The sequence below is a fragment of the Mustela nigripes genome, chromosome 9 (assembly GCF_022355385.1).
Source record: "Mustela nigripes isolate SB6536 chromosome 9, MUSNIG.SB6536, whole genome shotgun sequence".
NCBI classification, from domain to species: domain Eukaryota; kingdom Metazoa; phylum Chordata; class Mammalia; order Carnivora; family Mustelidae; genus Mustela; species Mustela nigripes.
In genome coordinates, this window is record NC_081565.1 from 26,372,776 (window position 1) to 26,393,039 (window position 20,264).

General features: G+C 35.0%; 1 protein-coding gene across 6 annotated transcripts in view; it reads right to left on the reverse strand.

The window, feature by feature from the left end:
• FSD1L (fibronectin type III and SPRY domain containing 1 like) overlaps positions 1-20,264 on the reverse strand; it is a 69,713-nt gene that overhangs the window by 31,868 nt on the left and 17,581 nt on the right. For 4 of the 6 annotated variants that reach the window (XM_059411149.1, XM_059411147.1, XM_059411146.1 and 1 more), the window contains exons 2-5: positions 17,938-18,033; positions 15,381-15,512; positions 10,183-10,284; positions 2,054-2,076 (exon numbers count right to left, since the gene is read on the reverse strand). The exons of 1 other annotated variant lie outside the window; for it this stretch is intronic. In XM_059411149.1, coding sequence (XP_059267132.1) covers positions 2,054-2,076; positions 10,183-10,284; positions 15,381-15,512; positions 17,938-18,033 — 353 coding nt within the window. The remainder of the gene's footprint in view (positions 1-2,053; positions 2,077-10,182; positions 10,285-15,380; positions 15,513-17,937; positions 18,034-20,264) is intronic. One more of the 6 variants, XM_059411148.1, reaches the window with a different exon arrangement.

Below are 20,264 nucleotides of genomic sequence, written 5' to 3' on the forward strand. Positions count from 1 at the left end.
TACATAGATTTTCCTTAAAATTCCTCTTCTGCCCTAATATAAGGTAATAATCCTTTCTTCCCTTAGGAAAAATTATTTTACTAAGACTATATATTTAAATTATTTTTGTATCATAAATGACAATGATGGAATTCTATAAGCCTGCTTCCTGGGAGAGCACCTAATATTTATATCAGAGAAACTTGGACATTATGAAGTTAAAAATCAAGCTTAAAAAAATTAGCCAAGACCTAGAAGTGTTCTCAAGCAGTAAGTGAAAATTTCATGGGTAGCCGAAATGAATAATGTATAAGTTGCAGGGGAGTTTGAGTTTGCCCTGACAGAGAAAAAGGAACCTTTACTCCTGAGATCACCTGGAAGCTGATGAAATCAAGCCTAGAAATGGGCTTAGAAGAGGCAAAGAAGTCAAATTTCACTGAAGCCTTGTGTTCAACCATGAAAATTCATAATTAAATTCTGACAAATTTGGATACAGAAAGATGTCATGGGTAAAAGACAGGATTCTTGGAAGTACAGAACCGTATAGAGTCCTTGGAGAGTATAAGAGAAGATCTTGTGAGGGTTTTCACAAAGTTCTTTTTTTTTTTTTTTAATTTTATTTATTTCTTTGACAGAGATCACAAGTAGGCAGAGAGGCAGGCAGAGAGAGAGAGAGAGAGAGAGAGAGAGAGAGGAGGAAGCAGGCTCCCAGCAGAGCAAAGAGCCTGATGTAGGGCTCGATCCCAAGACCCTGAGATCATGACCTGAGCCAAAGGCAGAGGCTTTAACTCACTAAGCCACGCAGGCGCACCTCGCAAAGTCCTTGGATAGGCCAAAGCCTGATTAGGAAATGACTTCTAATCCAGAAAATCAGAGACCATAGCTAGACCTAGTGGAGTAAGTGGCTAAAAAGAAGAATAATCCAGCCACAGTGAAAGATGGACTACATGTAGCAATTTCAGCAGATACAACCCAATTATATCTTATCCAATAAACTGACCTACCTAGCATCCACTCCCCATACACAGCCAATACTTTTCACCTTCAAACTCTCATAATCACCTTTCTACATTCAGGATTGATAAGCTGATCCTGTCTTTAACCATTCCCTGATACAAAAAATATATTAAAACTATATAAAAACCAGTTTTTGTGCTAAGAGTGCTATGAGTGCCATGTGAATCTTGCCTCTAGTCAAATAAGACCATCAGAAAAACAGAATTGAAGACTTAGGCCAAAATTAACAATAGACACATTGGTTTTCACAGAATCTATGATGAATAATTTTTTGAATTATCTGATGAAGAATAAATAATTTAATCTAGGATTCAGAGTGGTGTTTTTAAGAGCTGGCTTTCAGAGAATCATAATCCTCAAATAAACCGTAAATGATAATCTCAAATGATAATCTCAAAACCTGTGGTAACTCAATCCAGAACTGCCAGCAGTTCTTTTAGCCCTTTGTGTCTTCATTACCGTAAGTACTAAACTATCTTTCTTAATCCTGGCCCTACCAATGAGAAAGACCTTTTAAGATAGTCTTCCACCATTTTAATTTTCTCTTCCCACATATTAGATAGTAGTGGCATGAGAAACAGAAAGAGATGGCACCAGGAATAGGATGGAATGAGAATACAAAGGTGTTAAACAGGAGAGCCGTGAAATAGGAGAGCTTCAACTCTTACTATTAAAAATGCTGACTCCTCAGAGAATAAGACATACTTATAAATTATGAACAACAAAAAAACACATTCCAGGAATATATATTTTTTAATTATCCAAGATGGGCCTCCATCCATTCATAGCTAATTAGGAACTGTACTAAAACTAACTATATTATACCAGAAATGAAATTCTTTTGGAAGTATGTAATTGTCCACAACTATGTTTTTTAAAATAAAATCTTGCTGATACATTGTTTACTCCAGAAGATATGCAAGAGATTTTTTTTTTTTAACATGGCCATTAGGTATTTTTATTTCAACCAACAAAAGTCTAGTAAGAAACTGTTCTTGAATTTCATTTCTGACTTCACTATTGATATTTATATAAAAATGTAGGTTTTATACCATACCTATCCTTGATCTGTCTGGCAGCCTTCGAGCAAATCAGGGAGAAGAGAAAGAAGGTAGTTAGTGCTTTTCATGCAAGTTTCAATGGCAGTGACATGCAAGAAAAGTTAGGATATAAACCCTGGAATAGATTAGTTCACAGTCACCAAAACATGAATTACAGGAAATTTATACAGTTCACATCAGCTTACATAATGTGATGTTAGATCTATAGTGTAAAAACAAAAACAAAATCCAGACCCCATATAAATCACCTCAAAAGGAGGAAAACTGACACTTCAAACTAATTCCAGATGACTATACATGTTTTTCCTTACCTTAGGATTATCAAAATACACCTCCACTTCCAATTCAATCTGACACTCCTCAACTAGAACAATCAATTTCCTTCAAGGGGCACACATTTCTATGCAATCTAATGCTTTTCTTATACATTTCAAATCTGCTCTCCAATTTTTCTTCAATTATCTCTTTCACCATTTCATCATAGTTGTTCCAAGTTTTCTCTGTAGGCCTTCCCTGGGCAAAGGCTTTGCATTTTGAGAGCTTGCCTGCTAACATATAAAACTGGGCTGCAGTTCTTCAATCCTTTACCCCAAAAAGTAAAGTTATAATGACAAAAATTCAGACAAGGAGAAACCAGAGAAATACTTCTGGCAATAAGGTCTTTCCCTGAGATGACTTCACAGAAGCAGTTAACTTAAACCTATTCGGCATGATATCTTTTTTTTTCTTTTTCAGAATGCTAACACGAATTTAGGAAAGGGCACAGCTATCACTTGGTGCTGTACAATATACAGAGAAGCAATGAAAAATACACACAAAACCCCGTTGTCCCCTTCACATTTATATATAATATATTCAACAAAAGTTTTATTTTCCCCCAAACTAACTACCATGATTAACAACACATCCAATGTAAACCATGGCTGTTTTGCTCTATACTCTATCCTAGGCCTAGCGGAAAGCTTGGCACATGGTAATATTAATAATTATTAAATTTAAGTGAACATTAGTTTAATATAGCAATGTTTCTGTTGCCTCTCTTCTTCGATTCTAATATTGTTCTTATTTGGAATTGGTCATTTTTACACCCACCCTAAAATATCCTGAGTACCTTTCTACACAAAAAACTAGAACTGACATTTAGGAGATCAACATATGACACATTTCCAACATTTCCATAATCAATTGTGAGACGTGTACACTAATCATTCTCTTTCCTTTATTAAGAAATTTTAGTCCTTACTGTTTCTACAGATCCTTTCAAAGCTCCACATTCTATAGCAAACCTGATTTGATGCCATTAATACGTGGCTTAAGTCATAACACTACTTTGGTACTAGGAGTAAGAAATGTTAGGAAAGTCAATTATAGTCATTTTTTAAAATTATTGTCATTACAGCTAGAAATACCACCAAAGATTTTAATATAAATGTCCTCTGCTCTTGGTGTTTCTTTACATATGGAGAAATGCCACTGCATTACTCCTTTAGCCTCTCTCTATTCCTTCATTTCTCCCGGTGAGGTGAAAGGGCTTAATCAGCTATTTTCCCTCTTTCTGGCAGCTTGTTGACAGAAAACATATATACTCTGTTCTTTCCCTCTACGTAGGAAGTTTCACAGAAACGGGTTCTCACACACATACACAGAGCTGTACCCTTGTATTGACCATACCTGAGCGGGCAAGTCTGACTAACTCTAGGATTCATATTAGAATGCTTGCCCATGGATATAAGCTAAATTCTCTGATATCATTTGATTGGTATTTGGCCTCGTGTCAGCTTTACTGCTTTCTCTTATTTCGCATCTGGTTTAGAATTTGGTTAGAAGACTGTTACTTACCAATCACTCTAAAAGAACCCAACAATATGAGACCATAACTGTCTTTTTTTTTAACAGAGATTTTCTTTTATCTTTCAAAAACATTATGCGGTATATTTAATTTCCTTACAAAAATTTTTAAAAAGTAATCTCTACACCCAAAGTGGGCTCAAACTCATGACCCTGGGACTAAGAGTCACATGCTCCACCAGCCAAGCACCCCCAATACTGTCTTTTAAACTGACTACAATGATTCAGTTTTGTGCCTAGTATTACTTAACTTAGAAGGTGCCATTTTTTAATGTGTCTGTGTACAAGTGTGCAGATACGCACATACATGTAAAGCTTTCTTGTTATCATTTAATGTACTAGGCTGCTTGTGACAAACCAGAAAAGGAACAGATGAAAAGCCAAATAATGTTGGAAAAACTGTTGTCTTGTGCATTTATATATAAACATACCCAGGTGATCAAACTGAAGACTCAGCGGTTCCTCTTTCATTTAGGTTCGAATTTAACAGTATATACACTGTGTAAATGCAGAAGGGGTTGAAAAAGTTATTCTGTGCAATGATAAAAGGGTAGAAAGTCTCAAATTTTGAAGATACTTCTCTAAATGGGCCCAATTTTAAGAAATGTCCTAAACTGAAAAAGAGTTATATTTTTTTCTGGAATTTCTTCTCCCAAAGTAGAAATCTATCCAAAAGATACACATTACTGTATTGCTTGATTCCTCTAAGTTTCCATTTCAAGAGCAATGCCTTTTGTCAATTAAACATCTCTGCTTACCAAGTACCAAATGATTCCAGAACTTACCACTGCTCTAATGTATTTAATTGCACCTATATAATTCCACTTAGTGAGTTATGAACAGGCCTCAGTTGAATCTTTAGATTTTGGGGTAATGCTACTGCGTATTATTTAAAAGCCTTCAAGAAGTTTAGCTATATAACCTTGCTCAGTAGCACTATTTTCTATTTCAATTTTAATCACTATTTCTATTTCAGTCTTCTACTGAAATCTTATTTGCTAGCACTTCATTTTTCTTTAGTCCTCTCAGAGATAGCTTCTTTCTCTCTCATTCCCTTCCTCCATCTCTCAATAAATGTTATCAAAATAAATCTTACAATTCTTATCCTTTATCAGTTTTAGGAATCTGTCACTTCAGACCAAACTTCCTTAAAAAGACCTGTAATAAGAGTACAAGTAGGAGTAATCACAAATGGGTCTTCATAATAACCAATAAAGTATAAAGAGGTTAAACCAGATCTTTTCCCAATTTCTCTTGCTTTTAATATTCTATAAGTAGATACAGAAACTATTTTCTTTCATGAATTTAGCAAGCACTCTAAAAGTTAAGATTTATTGTTTCTATATTTCTTCTTGATACATCATTTTCCTCCTTTTATAGAAAAATGTTAGATGCAAAGTACCCTAAGATAACTCTAATGTGGAGCAGCTAAATGAAGAGTATTTTCTAAATAGTTAAAACAGGAATAATAATAAAGACGTTTTATATCTTGCTTATTGTACTCAATGAATCATTTACCCAAAAAAGAACAAAATTTGAGATTTCCAAATTTCTTCCCAATCAGCAAAAATTCTAAAACTCCTCAGCAAAAAATAGAATAAGACCAAGGCTTAAGAGATTTCAGTTTCATATCACACTAATCAGCAAGTCACTTAACTCTTTTAGGATTTAGTTCTCTCATCTACAAAGTGATGAGCACTAAAGTGTCTTCAAACTCTAAAAGTCCATCCTGTCTTATTTGCACACAGCAACTTTTAAAATTTATCCAAAATAAACTAAGCATTTTAACAACCCAATTCTCTGAAATATAGGCTGAAATGAAAAGGCCACAAGGGGAAGTTAGTTCAAGTCAGAGCACTAATAAAAAGCAACAAAAATAATACAGTTAACCTTTGAACACAGGTTTGAACTGCTTGGGTCCACTTTTACATTACAGTGCTGTAAATATATTTTCTTTTCCTTAAGATTTTCTTATCTCTAGCTCTACTGTAAGAATGCAGCATATAATACATATAACACAAAATATGTGTTAACCAACTATGTTATAAGCAAATCTTCTCATCAACAGTAGGCTATGAGTAGTTATGTTTTGGGTTTGTCAAAAGTCATACATGGATTTTAAACTACGTGGGGGTCAGTGCTCATAATCCCCATGTTGTTTAAGGGCCAACTATAAAGGTTTCTGAATAACAACAGAGAAAAATATACTCACATTGTCAAAATGATAAATCAAGCAAAAACTAGATTTCAAAATTGGCATTTGCTTGACAGGATTCATCTTTATTTTGACTTGCAGTTAAGCCCAATAGCGTTCCTACTAACACTCTGTATGCCACATAGCACTGAGAAACTTTCCAAGTCTTGTCTGTATGTTCACATTGTTTTATACTTCAGATTTTCCTTCTAGATTTGGGACAGAAATTTTTATAAATGTTTCCTTGAGACAAACTGAAAATGACTATGGGGCAAACATATGATACTTTCCCATTATTTTTTACAATACATAATTGAGACTCCTACCTCATCCCCAAGATACCATATTAAGGAATGACTTGGGAAATGAAAGGGACTCAGTCAGAGAAAGTAAAAAAGACAGTTTCAAAATGCTACTCTCCGGGGCACCTGGGTGGCTCAGTGGGTTAAAGCCTCTGCCTTCGGCTCAGTTTATGATTCTAGAGTCCTGGGATTGAGCCCCATAACGGGGCTCTCTCCGCCTGCTTCCTCCTCTCTCTCCGCCTGCCTCTCTGCCTACTTGTGATCTCTATCTGTCAAATGAATAAATAAGATCTTAAAACAAATAAAAAAATTTTTTAAAATGCTACTCTCCTTTTGGCAAAAAATACCAACTTTAAAAAAACAAAACAAAAACACTGCAAAGCAGTTAATTCCATATGTTAAAAATTTTATATATTCTATATATTTATCTGTTTATAAAAAGAACTACTTTCCAAAAATATCATTTTAGTTTTCATAAAGCTACAGTAAATAACTTGAAATAAACTTTGAATATAGCACTGCATACATCTGTTCTATGACTAAGCACATTTTCATAATAGGAAACTGTATTTCTATATGACATAAACACCCTCAAATGAAATAAAGGTGAAAAATTAGTCTGGGCTATTCTTAACAAATATTTACATTTGTTTTTAAATTGCCTTCGTAGCTGAAACATGCATGCTTTCAGTGAAGGTCCTCTCCTCTCTCAGCATGCCTGACTTCAACCCACAGAAAGCACATCTGCCAGTACTTCTCTTGAAAACATTGTGAGCGGCTTCTACCCCACTCATCTGCTCCTCCCAGTGGTTAGGGGCTGACACTGACAGGACAATATGCCAATGACGAGTTACTGGGAGTCTGAAGTGGAAAAAATACCGAAAATCCATTCTCCCTTTTTATCTGTGATCAAGTGTAGAAGACACCATTCCCCCTTTTACCCTACTCTGTATTTTTTATTCCACCAAAGGCTCCATGTACAGATAACCATTCACTCCCTTCTAATCTGACAATTGGGTTATGTGTGGCAGGATAGTGAGGAAGTGGATGCTTAGTGACTTGGAAACTGCTCCACAGACTCAGCTCTTTTTATAAGTAGAATTCAAGTTCTAAATTCAGGGGTGGGAGAATGGAAATATTAATTCTGTCAAAGGATCCAAGCAATGCTCTATAGGACAGCTATTAGCAGAGAAGCCAGGTCTGGCCACTGTCCATCCAGAAATATAGCAAATGTTCCAAATTGCATTTGCTGGTGATCCTTCTTCATATATTTACTATCAACCAAACTTCTAATGATTAAAAAAAATAGTGATAATAAAACCAATTTGTAATACCAAAATTTTAAAAAAATCAGTGAAAGCACGTTCCAAAATCCTTTCCCATTTTTACTCATACATTTTCAGATTGTCTAATGCTAATGCTAATGCTAATGCTAATGCTAATAAAGCATAGCTTCATATTCAATTCTCAGACTGAGGTACTGCAATGTGATCATTCATATATCAGTATTTAGAGTACTGTTTTTGAAGATAATGAGGTCTAAAAAGACTTGTGGACTGGATTTTAGCCTATGACTTTCTTGTGCCCATGAACTATTAATAATAATCTGATTTAATCACTTTAATATGGGATATTCATAAACACTACACCTTAAAATAATTTTTTTTCCAAAAATCTAACAATATACTAGATGATTATTCTTCAAATTCCAATAATTAATCTTCAAAGTCATCTTTCCTATTCTGTCAGCTATTAGGTCTTTGAGGCAGGTCTATGCACCTGGCAAAGGGGAACCTGGTTTTTGACTTGGAATCAAACCATTCTTTGGATACAATTTAGATATACTAAGAAAATAATTGCAAACAACTCCCAGTTAAGCATTTCTCTTAAACAATAAACTCCAATTTCTAGGTGGAAACACGGACAAATAATTTATTTCACCACATTTCCAAATGGTTTAAGCTATTAAGAAGTACTTCAAAAGGCTAGAAAACCAAAAATATAAAATAAGCAACACAGAACATCAAGAAAATGTTTAAACCACAATGGAATTTATCAGACCCTTTCAAATTTACAACCAGCTGGGAAAAAGTTTTAACAAAGTTGGAAAGGACAAAGGAAAGAGAAAACAGTAGACTTTGAGAGGAAGGGGAGAGGTTTCTGAAAAGAGTAGAAAGGGAAACTTGGGAGAAACAAACTTGATCACAGTTTTTCCGAGCTTCAATCCCTACTTAAATGCAACTGGGTTCAAGCTGTTTTCAAATACGTCTGTCCAAGTTTTATGGTTTTCCTATCTTCTTCTTCCTCACTTTCAGGCTCTCAGGCTCTCAGATGTTAATTCTTGCTGCTATGATTATGCCTGTCATTAGCAGCTGGCCCACTCTACTTGAAGGGGACTCTGAACAACAAGGAAACTGAAGATAAAACTAAAGCTTTAGTAGCACTCTCCATATAATTGTCACTAGATTCTGAGGAACTGCCCATGAATTTTATGACACTCATTTAGATACAGATATTTTTTGCTTTCTCTATTTTTTTGGCTATGTTCCAGATATCTGAGGTTATCCCATAATGTCCTCTGAATAGGTGACGTATCTATATTCTAAAGTATTTAAAGTATGATACATTTTCTTCAAAATTCCTTTATATAGCAAGTACTACCAAATACAAAGATGAACCTACTTACAATCGACCTCTAAATTCAAGGATTAATTAGTTTGCAGATTTATAGCAAAAGAACTTTTGTTTTGATTCATTTCATTAAAAGGAAATCATTTTTAAAATTCATTTTCAGAATGGAGGGATGTAAGCCACCAAATGTTATCTTCTCAAGGAAGATTCTTCTACCTTCAAGTTCATAGAAAAATAATGAAATTAAAGTACTAGGTAGACACAAATGGATTATGAAGCCATCTTTCTAACACTAAAAAAGTTTACTACATAGTCCACAAAGACCAAGAAAGTAGTATCAAACTCAAATACTTAGTTGCTAAGATTACTACAGTATGTATTTTCCTAATTATAAAGCTCAAGTTGCCACTTTTCTCACACCATTTTTAAATATATTCTACATCAAAAAGAGATTTGATTTGATAATGTGGTAATCATTTAAAAATGACCCTAGTTAAAATAAAAATTAGAATCTAGAATTCAGAATCTCTTAAACACTAGGTTCTAGCTTAAAACATTAGCAGTCTTATTATTCTACTGTTTATACTTCATACCAAACATACCCTCCAAATAAGAACCTACATTTTCATATTTTGATAAAACATTAAAAAAAATTACACCAAACAGTGGGACGTTTAATACATTTAATAACCAATATCACTAGGTTACAGTGCTCATACGCATCAAGTGATGTTTTCCCAATCAGCTCAGAGAAAGAAAGAAATACAAAACTAGATTTTTAAGAATGTTAATAGCAGTATTAATCTTCTTTCCTTAGTCATGAAATATTTATAACAAAGGTATGACTCAAATAAAACACACAAGTACCCTTAAAATAAATGGCTAATAAGGATATAATTGTAAAGGAAAATAACTTGATCCATCCAAACAGAGCATTAAAGAGAAATTAAATAATTTGTGTATTACCCTGAAGACACATCCAGGTGTCTACTTTGGAATAAACGAATAGGTAAGCATTTTACTTAAGAAATAAAAGACTTTAGTATTAGAGATGACTTAATCCAAAATTGAAAGGGAAAACATCGTTTTTTAAAACAAGGCTCTCCTATTTAAGTGGTTAGTTTAGATTTTTTGGCTGATGTTTTAATACCTTTGAAAATTCTTCAGGTTCCTTTATATCTAATGACCGTGTTGCAAATTCTAATAGTTCTTCTGAGTTCTCCAAGGCATTATTACATTGACTGAGCTGACTCTAAAAAACAATAATAAATCTTTAAAATAAAATTTCCTATTTCCATTAGAACCTTAAATATATATTTTTAAAATGAACTTACAATTTTAATAGAAAAAACTGAACAAAAATATTTTAGAGAGCTATTAAAGTAACATATTCACTAGTCATATATGTAACAAATTTAACTATCTTAATATATTGTACTTAACATCTTTCCATAATTTGTTCAAAACAGTTTAATTGCATTCAGCTATAGATAAACTCATCCCTTAAAAAACAAAACAGAAAATAAAGCAATCATAAATAGTTCAGGTCAAATTAAACATTTTTCTCAATCAGGGCTGTCAGAAATTTATCAACTATTTTTTTAACCATAAACAATTTAAATTATCAAAATAGTCCATCTGCAGAAAACATCCTCTATAAATGAGGACTAGGTTTCTTGATGATATTTAACAAATAAAACTAAAGTTTATGAATCAAGTTAAAGGTATGTGCAGTTGAGCACAATTTTAGTAGTCCATTTATCATGTTACTCAAGTAATACATACTGCCATAAATGCTAATTTACAGTTTCCAAAATTGGATAACATAAGGAATCACAAATGTAAATGCTAAGATTTCAAAAAGAATAAAGAAGAACAAAAGACATAACTGTTGCAGTGATGTGCCCTGCCACTGTGATGTATTAATTTCACATACCAGTCTGTCTTAGTCAGTTCTCTGTCACTCTTTATCATCTGTGATCTAAAACTAAGCCAGTCGTGCAGAAATATTGTTAGTGATACCTTTAAACGAAGAAACAGATCTATTTCTAAGTTTTCTTAATGTACCCAAGATTCTTCTTCAGAATATTAATAGCTATTTATTACTATCTATTTCATATTCCAATCTACTTAGGTACCCCGTAAGATCGGCACTAAGGATAAACTATGGCTCATTTTATTGGTTTCTGGATGTGTCATATTTTTCCTTTGGAAAAGGAGAACAGTTTTGCCCTATCTTGGTGAACAATAGGTTTTCATGTGTTATTCTAAGAACCTAACCACAATTTCCTAAAAATACTATAAGTAAATTAAGTAAAGTATAGTGTCTTCCTAAAAATACTATAAGTAAACAAGTAAAAATTCCTATAAGTAAAATTTTTACAAGTTCCAAAGAATAATTAGCAAACCATCATTTGAAATATTCCATTTGTATAAGAGCTTTACAAAAAGTTTGAGCAAAATCACTGAGATGGTAGCTAATAATGGTAGCTAATAATGGTCTACACAGGGACGCCTGGGTGGCTCAGTTGGTTAAGCCACTGCCTTCAGCTCAGGTCATGATCCCGGGGTCCTGGGATCGAGTCCCACATCAGGCTCCTCGGTGGGGAGACTGCTTCTCTCTCTGCTTCTGCCTGCTTGTACACTGTCTCTCTCTCTCTGACAAATAAATAAATAAAATATTTTTTAAAAAATAATGGTCTACACAGGATCACTAGGGGACACTAAGTGAATGCAGTATTAAAATAAAAAATAACAAAAAGAATAAGGAATATATCTCAAGAAACTATTAAAGGGAAAGAACCCAATCTGAGGTCAAAATTTAAGATAAAATATCTTATTCTAAGAAAAGACTACAGGTGCACCTGAGTGGCTCAGTTGGTTAAGCATTTGCCTTTGGCTCAGGTTATGATCTCAGGGTCCTGGAATGAGCTCCATATCCTGGCTCCCTGCTCAGTGAGGTGTGTGCTTCTCCCTCGTCCTTTGTCCCTCCCCCTGCTGGTGCACTCTCTCTCTCTCTCAAATAAAATCTTTATATTAAAAAAAAAAAAAAAAGGAAAGAAAATGCTATAGATTTGCTTTCAAGTCAAGAGGGAAAGTTTAAGAAAAGGGTACAAAGGAATACAATTTAAAGACCAATAACTTGTCAGTTATTTAGAGTAACTGATAAAATTTTAATGAAAACAACATGCTATCAAGTTTGGAAACCCAAAAGAAGAACAGAGATGTTCTACTGTCTCCAACTAAAGAAGAAAATGGCACTGGTAGCCAAGTTGTGAATCCTTTTAATATTTGGTTTTTAAACTATCCCAATAAAGCCTTATGGTTTAAATTACCATTAGGGTGGTATCATCCTCCCTTTTCCTTTGAATCCTAACACAACAATGAATTTATTTCACTAAGCTTATAATTCAACAACTCAGTCTTACTTTATAGCCTATCTCTTCATCTCCCCTAGATCACTATTCCTATAAAAAAAAATTGCCAAAATTTTTGTGGCATTGAGAGGCAAGTATTAAGAGTTATAAAGGGCAACCGGATGTAAGATTTTTTTTTAAAAAGAAGAAAACAAAAACAATGGAATCACTGGAAAAAATGAAGATCTCAAGTGTTCAAACAGGAAGAGAAAATGGTCCTAACATCCTTGCAGTTACCAGTTTCAAAGAGCATCGTCTCACACCCATTAAGATGGCTACTACCAAAAAAATTTAAAACATGGATGAACAGGTGATGTTGGTCAAAAAGTACAAATTCCCAGTTATAAAATAAGTCCTGGGTGTATAATGTACAGCATGGTGAAAAGAATTATATTTTTTAAAAGTAATCTCTAGGCCCACTGTGGGGCTTGAACTCATGACCCAAAGATCAAGAGTCAAATGCTCTACCAAATGAGCCAGCCAGGTGCCCCTACAGTACTGTGTATTTAAACACTGCTAAGAAAGTAGAACTTAACTTATCAAACTCCACACCCACCTAACAAATAATCCAGTCAAGAAATGGGCAGTAGACATAAACAGAAAACCAATTAGCATCAGAGAAAGGCAAATCAAAACCACAATGAGATACCACCTCATACCACTCAAAATGGCTAAAATTAACAACTCAGCAAACAAAAGATGGTGAGGATGTGGAGAAAGCTCTGATGCTGTTGGTAGGAAAGCAAACTGGTGCAGTCACTCTGGAAAACAGTATGGAGGTTCCTCAAAAAGTTAAAAATAGAACTACTCTATGACCCAGCAATTGCACTACAAGGTATTTACCCCAAAGTGACAAATGTAGTGATGTGAAGGAGCTACATGCACCCAAAGGCTTGTAGCAGAAATGTCCACAAGAGTCAAACTATGGAAAAATCCCAGATGTCCATCAACAGAGGAGTGGATAAAGAGCATGTGGAATACTACTCAGTTATCAAAAACAATGAAACCTTGCCATCTGTAATGATGTGGATGGAACCAGAGGGTATTATGCTGAGTGAAATGTCAGTCAAAGACAAATACCATGTGATTTCACTCATATGTGGAATTGAAGAAACAAAACAGATGAACATGGGGAAGGAAGGAAAAATATAGTAAGATGAAAATCGAGAGAAGACAAATCATAAGGGACTCTTAACTATAGGAAACAAATTGAGAATTGCTGAAGGGGAAGTGAGTGGGGGAAAGGGATAATCAGGTGATGGGCATTAAGGAGGGTACCTGATGTAACTAGCACTGGGTGTTATCTGCGACTGATGAATCACTAAATTTTACCTCTGAAACTGATGAAAAAAATATATGACATAAAATTAAAAGCAGTAATTTGTGAACAGTCTCAGAAAAAAAAGATCTTCAAAGTTCTCATCACAAAAAAAAGTGTATAACTATGCATGGTGATGGATTCAATCAACTAGACACTCTGGTGGTCATTTTGCAATATGTATAAAAACTAAATTATTACACTGTACACCTAAAATGGACATAATGTTATAGGTCACATCGCCGTTTATTATTAAGATTTTATTTATTTATTTGAGAAAGAGCAAAAGTAAGAGAGATTATGGAGAGAGAGAAGCAGACTCACTGCTGAGTGGAAAGCCTGAAATAGGGCTCAATCCCAGGATCCTGAGACAATGACCTGAGCCACGATACTGAATAATTGCACCTCTATGAGGTATTTGGAATAATCAAAATCATGGAAACACACTGGTGGTTTGCCAGGTAGTGCGGTATGGGGGAAATAGGAAGTTGTTGTTCAATGGGGATAATTTCAATTTTAAAAGATAAAAAGTTCTAGAGATATGTTAAACAACAATGTCAACAGAGTTAACCCACTCCTGAACTGTACATTTAAAAATGATTACCGGGGGGGAAACACCTGGGTGGCTCAGTCATTTAAGCATCTGTCTTCAGCTCAGGTCATGATCCCAGGTCCTGGGATCGAGCCCCACATCAGGCTTGCTGCTCAGCAGAAAGCCTACTTCTCCCTCTCCCAATCCCCATGCTTGTGTTCTTTCTCACTGTGTCTCTCTCTGTCAAATAAATAAACAAAATCTTTAAATAAATAAATAAAATTTAAAAAATAAAAATTATTACAAGGGACGCCTGTATGGCTCAGTTGTTTAAGCATCTGCCTTCTGGCTCAGGTCATGATCCCAGGGTCCTCCCTGCCCAGCAGGGAGCCTGCTTCTCTCTCTCTGCCTGCACTGCCCCTGCTTTTGCGCTCTGACAAATAAGCAAATAAAATCTTAAGAAAAAAAAAGGCTACAAGGGTAAATCTTGGGTTTTTACCACAATTAAGAAAAAACAAGACTGGAGCACCTGGGTGGCTCAGTGGGTTAAGCCTCTGCCTTTGGCTCAGGTCATGATCTTAGGGTCCTGGGATCGAGCCCCACATTGGGCTCTCTGCTCAGTGGGGAGCCTGCTTCCCCCTCTCTCTCTGCCTGACTCTCTGCCTATGTGTGATGTCTGTCAAATAAGTAAATAAAATCTTAAAAAAAAAACCAAGATATATATAACCAAAACAAAGTTAATAATCATTTTCTATAAGATAAAAGTAGTTATTCACAGAAATTCACTGATTTTTTCCTGTCAGTAAATCAAGTATTAAATAGACTAAAATTGGGACGCCTGGGTGGCTCAGTTGGTTAAGCAGCTGCCTTCGGCTCAGGTCATGATCCCAGCGTCCTGGGATCGAGTCCCACATCGGGCTCCTTGCTCAGCAGGGAGCCTGCTTCTCCCTCTGCCTCTGCCTGCCATTCTGTCTGCCTGTGCTCGCTCTCTCCCCCTCTCTCTGATAAATAAATAAAATCTTTAAAAAATAATAATAAATAGACTAAAATTATTCATATTTAAATATGTTGTATGAACTCACCTGTAACTCTTGTGATTTACGAGCTTGTTCCTGTTTGATACTGTTAATCATACTTTCTTTCACCTCATCCAAAATAGAATATAAACTATCAAATTCTTCATCTAATTCTGAAAGTACGTTAGAAGAATTTTCCTGTTTAATAAACAAAACAATGATTATACTGGAGCTGTCAAACATTAGAAAACTAAAAGATATGCTTATCAAAGGAGAGAATATATTACAGTATAAACTACCCCAGGCAAAAATCATATAAACAACAAAATTCTAGTATGTGACATAGGCTTTAAAAACAGGTAAATCATAGAGGCTGGCTGCTAATGCCAACAGCACTATCTCCATTATGTTGAGTTAAACAGCTTTTTATAGACTGGCCCATATTCTTTTTAGCTTTTAGACACTGTTTCTGCAGGACAATGTGAAAGGTTGTTTAAAGGTTGCCAACTTGTCCAGACCTTCAGGTTCCAAGGCAGGCCCTAAGCCAGTAGTTCTCAACCTTTGTTGTGCATCAGAATCATCTATGATGCATTTTAATAAAATAATCAAGATTTTGATTCCATAACTGAAGAACAATATGTGCTAATTTTGTGAAATCTTAAAATATTTTAGGTTGTCTGAAGCAGTGTGTTTATATAAGATATACATAACTTAAAAGACCAAGCAATTCCTTACTGGACCTAAGAGATTTATCAAACACTGAATTTGAGTGCTCTAAGGAACCTCAGAAGTCATCTACTGACTAGAATTTGTAGTCAAACTACTAAATTTCAGGAATTAAAATACAGAAAAGTGACTTGCCCAAAGCCACACAACTAGTGATTAGAGGTAGAACCAATAAAGCATTTCAAGCCTGCTAACTTCCCAGTTCCTTACTGCCTCAATTAAGCACGATGCTGCTATTTCAACAATAACTTAAAATATCTGTGAAACCTCTAGATAAGCAATATCTACACTTGCAGCAATTATGAGACAGAAGAAACTATGTTAGGCATTTTTCAACTTAGATGAATCATTCAATAAAGAGAATTGGGCACTGGTTAAGAAAACTAATATGTATAACCTGCTGCAATAACATAAACCAAACTTTTGCTTATAATTTTTATAGAAGCCAGACTCATGTCACTGGAGTCTTACCAAAAGTGGTGTAAATCATTTTACTAATTGATTTACAGTGATAAAGAACAAGCTGCGGCAACAGAAATGTGCAGTCTGGTAGGCAAAGGACCTAAGTCAAATCTTGCATTAACTACTGAGTAACAGTGTGACCTTGGACAAGCCACTTAAATTTCTGGACCTCAGTTTACTCATCTGTAAAAAGAGAATGGACTAATCCTCAATAACCAATTGGTACATCCTCACAGTCTCTTGCCTACTACCTCTTATGCTCCCAACTCCAGCGACAAGACTGTAGTTAAATGCCCCCTCTATTTTTTTTTCTGGATTCTAAGGTAGAGTACTAATAATTTATTAATCAGAGAAATTGTTTGGACTAGCTCATGGTCTATTTTTCCAGATGTCAAATGTGATGATTCCCTTATATATAGATCAAGAGCCTTAACACAAGTAGCTTTGCTTATTTAAAGAAAGTGGACTCCTGGATTCACCAAATTTTCCAGTAAAATAGTTTGGGAAAGACAGTTAAGTGGTGAAGATCTTAATCAACTAACTTCAATTATTACAAATTCAGAAGTAAAGGAAATAAAAGGACTATAAGGTTTACCAGGCCAAGATACAGGCAATAACCTAGGTTCAAACAAAAACCATAGGGAAGGACTTACTCTCTACAAGTGTCCTATAAATCTTCTGTTTATTTTACCAAAAAATGACCACTAAATTCAGTAAGACATATTCATCAACATTTGATTATATACAGTATGGATTATCTGCCCAAAGCTGGGACCATTTCCTTAAGTATTCCTCTTCCTATTAGCACTTTTATTTTTTTACTTTTATTTTTACTTTCTTCCAGTTCTATATGCAAACTTCTTACCATCCACATTTTCCTTCCACTATTTATTATAAAAGAAATAGCTTCTCAGTACTCTGAAAAAATAGAATTTGCTCTTAATTAAAATTACAAAAGACAAATCTATAATGGAAAGGGTGAAACGCGAGCACTACAATATTCCCTACCAACTACTATAGCAAAGTTTTCTTCTTTCCTTACTATTTCTTTCCATTGATAATACAAAAAAAGGAAGGAAAACATTTTTATTTATCTACCATTTAAAAACCTTACTCTCAGGGCACGTGCCTGGGTGGCTCAGTTGGTTAAGCATCTGCCTTCAACTCAGGTCATGACCCCAGGGTCCTGAGATCAAGCCCCGCATCAGACTCCCTTCTCACCCAGGAGTCCGCTTCTCCCTCTCCTTCTGTCCCTCCCCTCCACCTGTGCGCATGCTCAAAACACATGCATTTAAATAAAGAAATAAGTAAAATAAAAACCTTACTCTCACCTCCTTTAATTTATAATCTAGAGTTGATATATTTATACTTTTGATCTGACCCAACAATCATTCATTGTGACACAGTACTGAAACATTTTTAAAAAGATTAATACCTGAACTCCCTTTAGTGTTTGATTTAGTGTATCAATAAAGTTCTGAATTTCATCATTTTTATTTGCCAGGGTTGAAATGATCCTTTGTAGAGCTTCCTAGGATTAAAACAAGAAAAACACGTAGCATCATGATATTTTTAATAAGAGAATTATAAACCCATAACAACTTTCTAAATAAACCATACATTATATAAGAGGAGATAAATTGCCAAAGGCCTATAATTACAAAAGATGGGATATGTATTTGTGCTATTTTACAAACCTTATTCCTAGTGTACAATTTAATCACCACCATACCATTCATATTGAAGATGATCAGTATTATTTAATACCAATAGTATTATTTTAGGTCATAGGACCAGGGCCAAGGAATAAAATCAAATCCTTAAATGCTGCAAAACAAATGGAGCTTTCTAATAGGATATGAGGGAGAAAAACAAAGAGGCACTAAAAGTTGACACTTTATTTATAAAAATAAAAAACATTTTAGAAACACAAAAGTAGATTAAAAAAAATCCATTTTGAGTTTATCTTTGTGTACGGTTTAAGAGAATGGTTGAGTTTCATTCTTCTACTTATAGCTGTCCAGTTTTCCCAGCACCATTTATTGAAGAGACTGTCTTTTTTCCACCGTATATTTTTTCCTGTTTTGTCAAAGATTATTTGACTATAGAGTTGAGGGTCCATATCTGGGCTCTCTACTCTGTTCCACTGGTCTATGTGTCTGTTTTTATGCCAGTACCATGCTGTCTTGGTGATCACAGCTTTGTAATAAAGCTTGAAATCAGGTAACGTGATGCCCCCAGCTTTATTTTTGTTTTTCAACATTTCCTTAGCGATTCGGGGTCTCTTCTGATTCCATACAAATTTTTGGATTATTAGCTCCAGCTCTTTGAAGAATACCGGTGGAATTTTGATCAGAATGGCATTAAAAGTATATATTGCTCTAGGCAGTATAGACATTTTAACAATGTTTATTCTTCCAATCCAAGAGCAGGGAATGGTCTTCCATCTTTTTGTGTCTTCTTCAATTTCTTTCATGAGTGTTCTGTAGTTCCTCAAGTACAGATCCTTTACCTCTTTGGTTAGGTTTATTCCCAGGTATCTTATGGTTCTTGGTGCTATAGTAAATGGAATCAATTCTCTAATTTCCCTTTCTGTATTTTCATTGTTAGTGTATAAGAAAGACACTGATTTCTGCACATTGACTTTGTATCCTGCCACGTTGCTGAATTGCTGTATGAGTCCTAGTAGTTTGGGGGTGGAGTCTTTTGGGTTTTCCATATAAAGAATCATGTCATCTGCGAATAGAGAGTTTGACTTCTTCATTGCCAATTTGGATACCTTTTATTTCTCTTTGTTGTCTGATTGCTGTTGCTAGGACTTCTAATACTATGTTGAACAAGAGTGGTGAAAGTGGGCATCCTTGTCTTGTTCCTGATCTCAATGGGAAGGCTGCATCAGAATCCTAGAGGAGAACATAGGCAGTAATCTCTTTGATATCAGCCACAGCGACTTCTTTAAAGATATGTCTCCAAAGGCAAAGGAAACAAAAGCCAAAATAAACTTTTAGGACTTCATCAAAATCAAAAGCTTCTGCACAGCAAAGGAAACAGTCAAGAAAACAAAGAAGCAACCCACAGAATGGGAGAAGATATTTGCAAATGACAGTACAGACAAAAGGTTCATATCCAGGTTCTATAATGAACTCCTCAAACTCAACACACACGAAACAGGCAAACATATCAAAAATGGGCAGAAGATATGAACAGACACTTCTCCAATCAAGACATATAAATGGCTATCAGACACATGAAAAAATGTTCATCATCACTAGCCCTCAGGGAGATTCAAATTAAAACCACATTGAGATATCACCTTACACCAGTTAGAATGGCCAAAATTAAGAAAACAGGAAACAACATGTGTTGGAGAGGATGTGGAGAAAGGGGAACCCTCTTCCACTGTTGGTGGGAATGCAAGTTGGTGCAGCCTCTTTGGAGAACACTGTGGAGATTCCTCAAGAAATTAAAAATAGAACTTCCCTATGATCCTGCCATTGCACTCCTGGGTATTTACCCCAAAGATACAGATGTTGTGAAAAGAAGGGCCATCTGTACCCCAATGTTTATAGCAGCAATGGCCACGGTCGCCAAACTATGGAGAGCACCGAATCCTAACTACTAGACTACCAGGGAGGTTCGCCAAACTATGGAAAGAACCAAGATGCCCTTCAACGGACAAATGGATAAGGAAGTTGTGGTCCATATACACTATGGAGTATTATGCCTCCATCAGAAAGGATGAATACCCAACTTTTGTAGCAA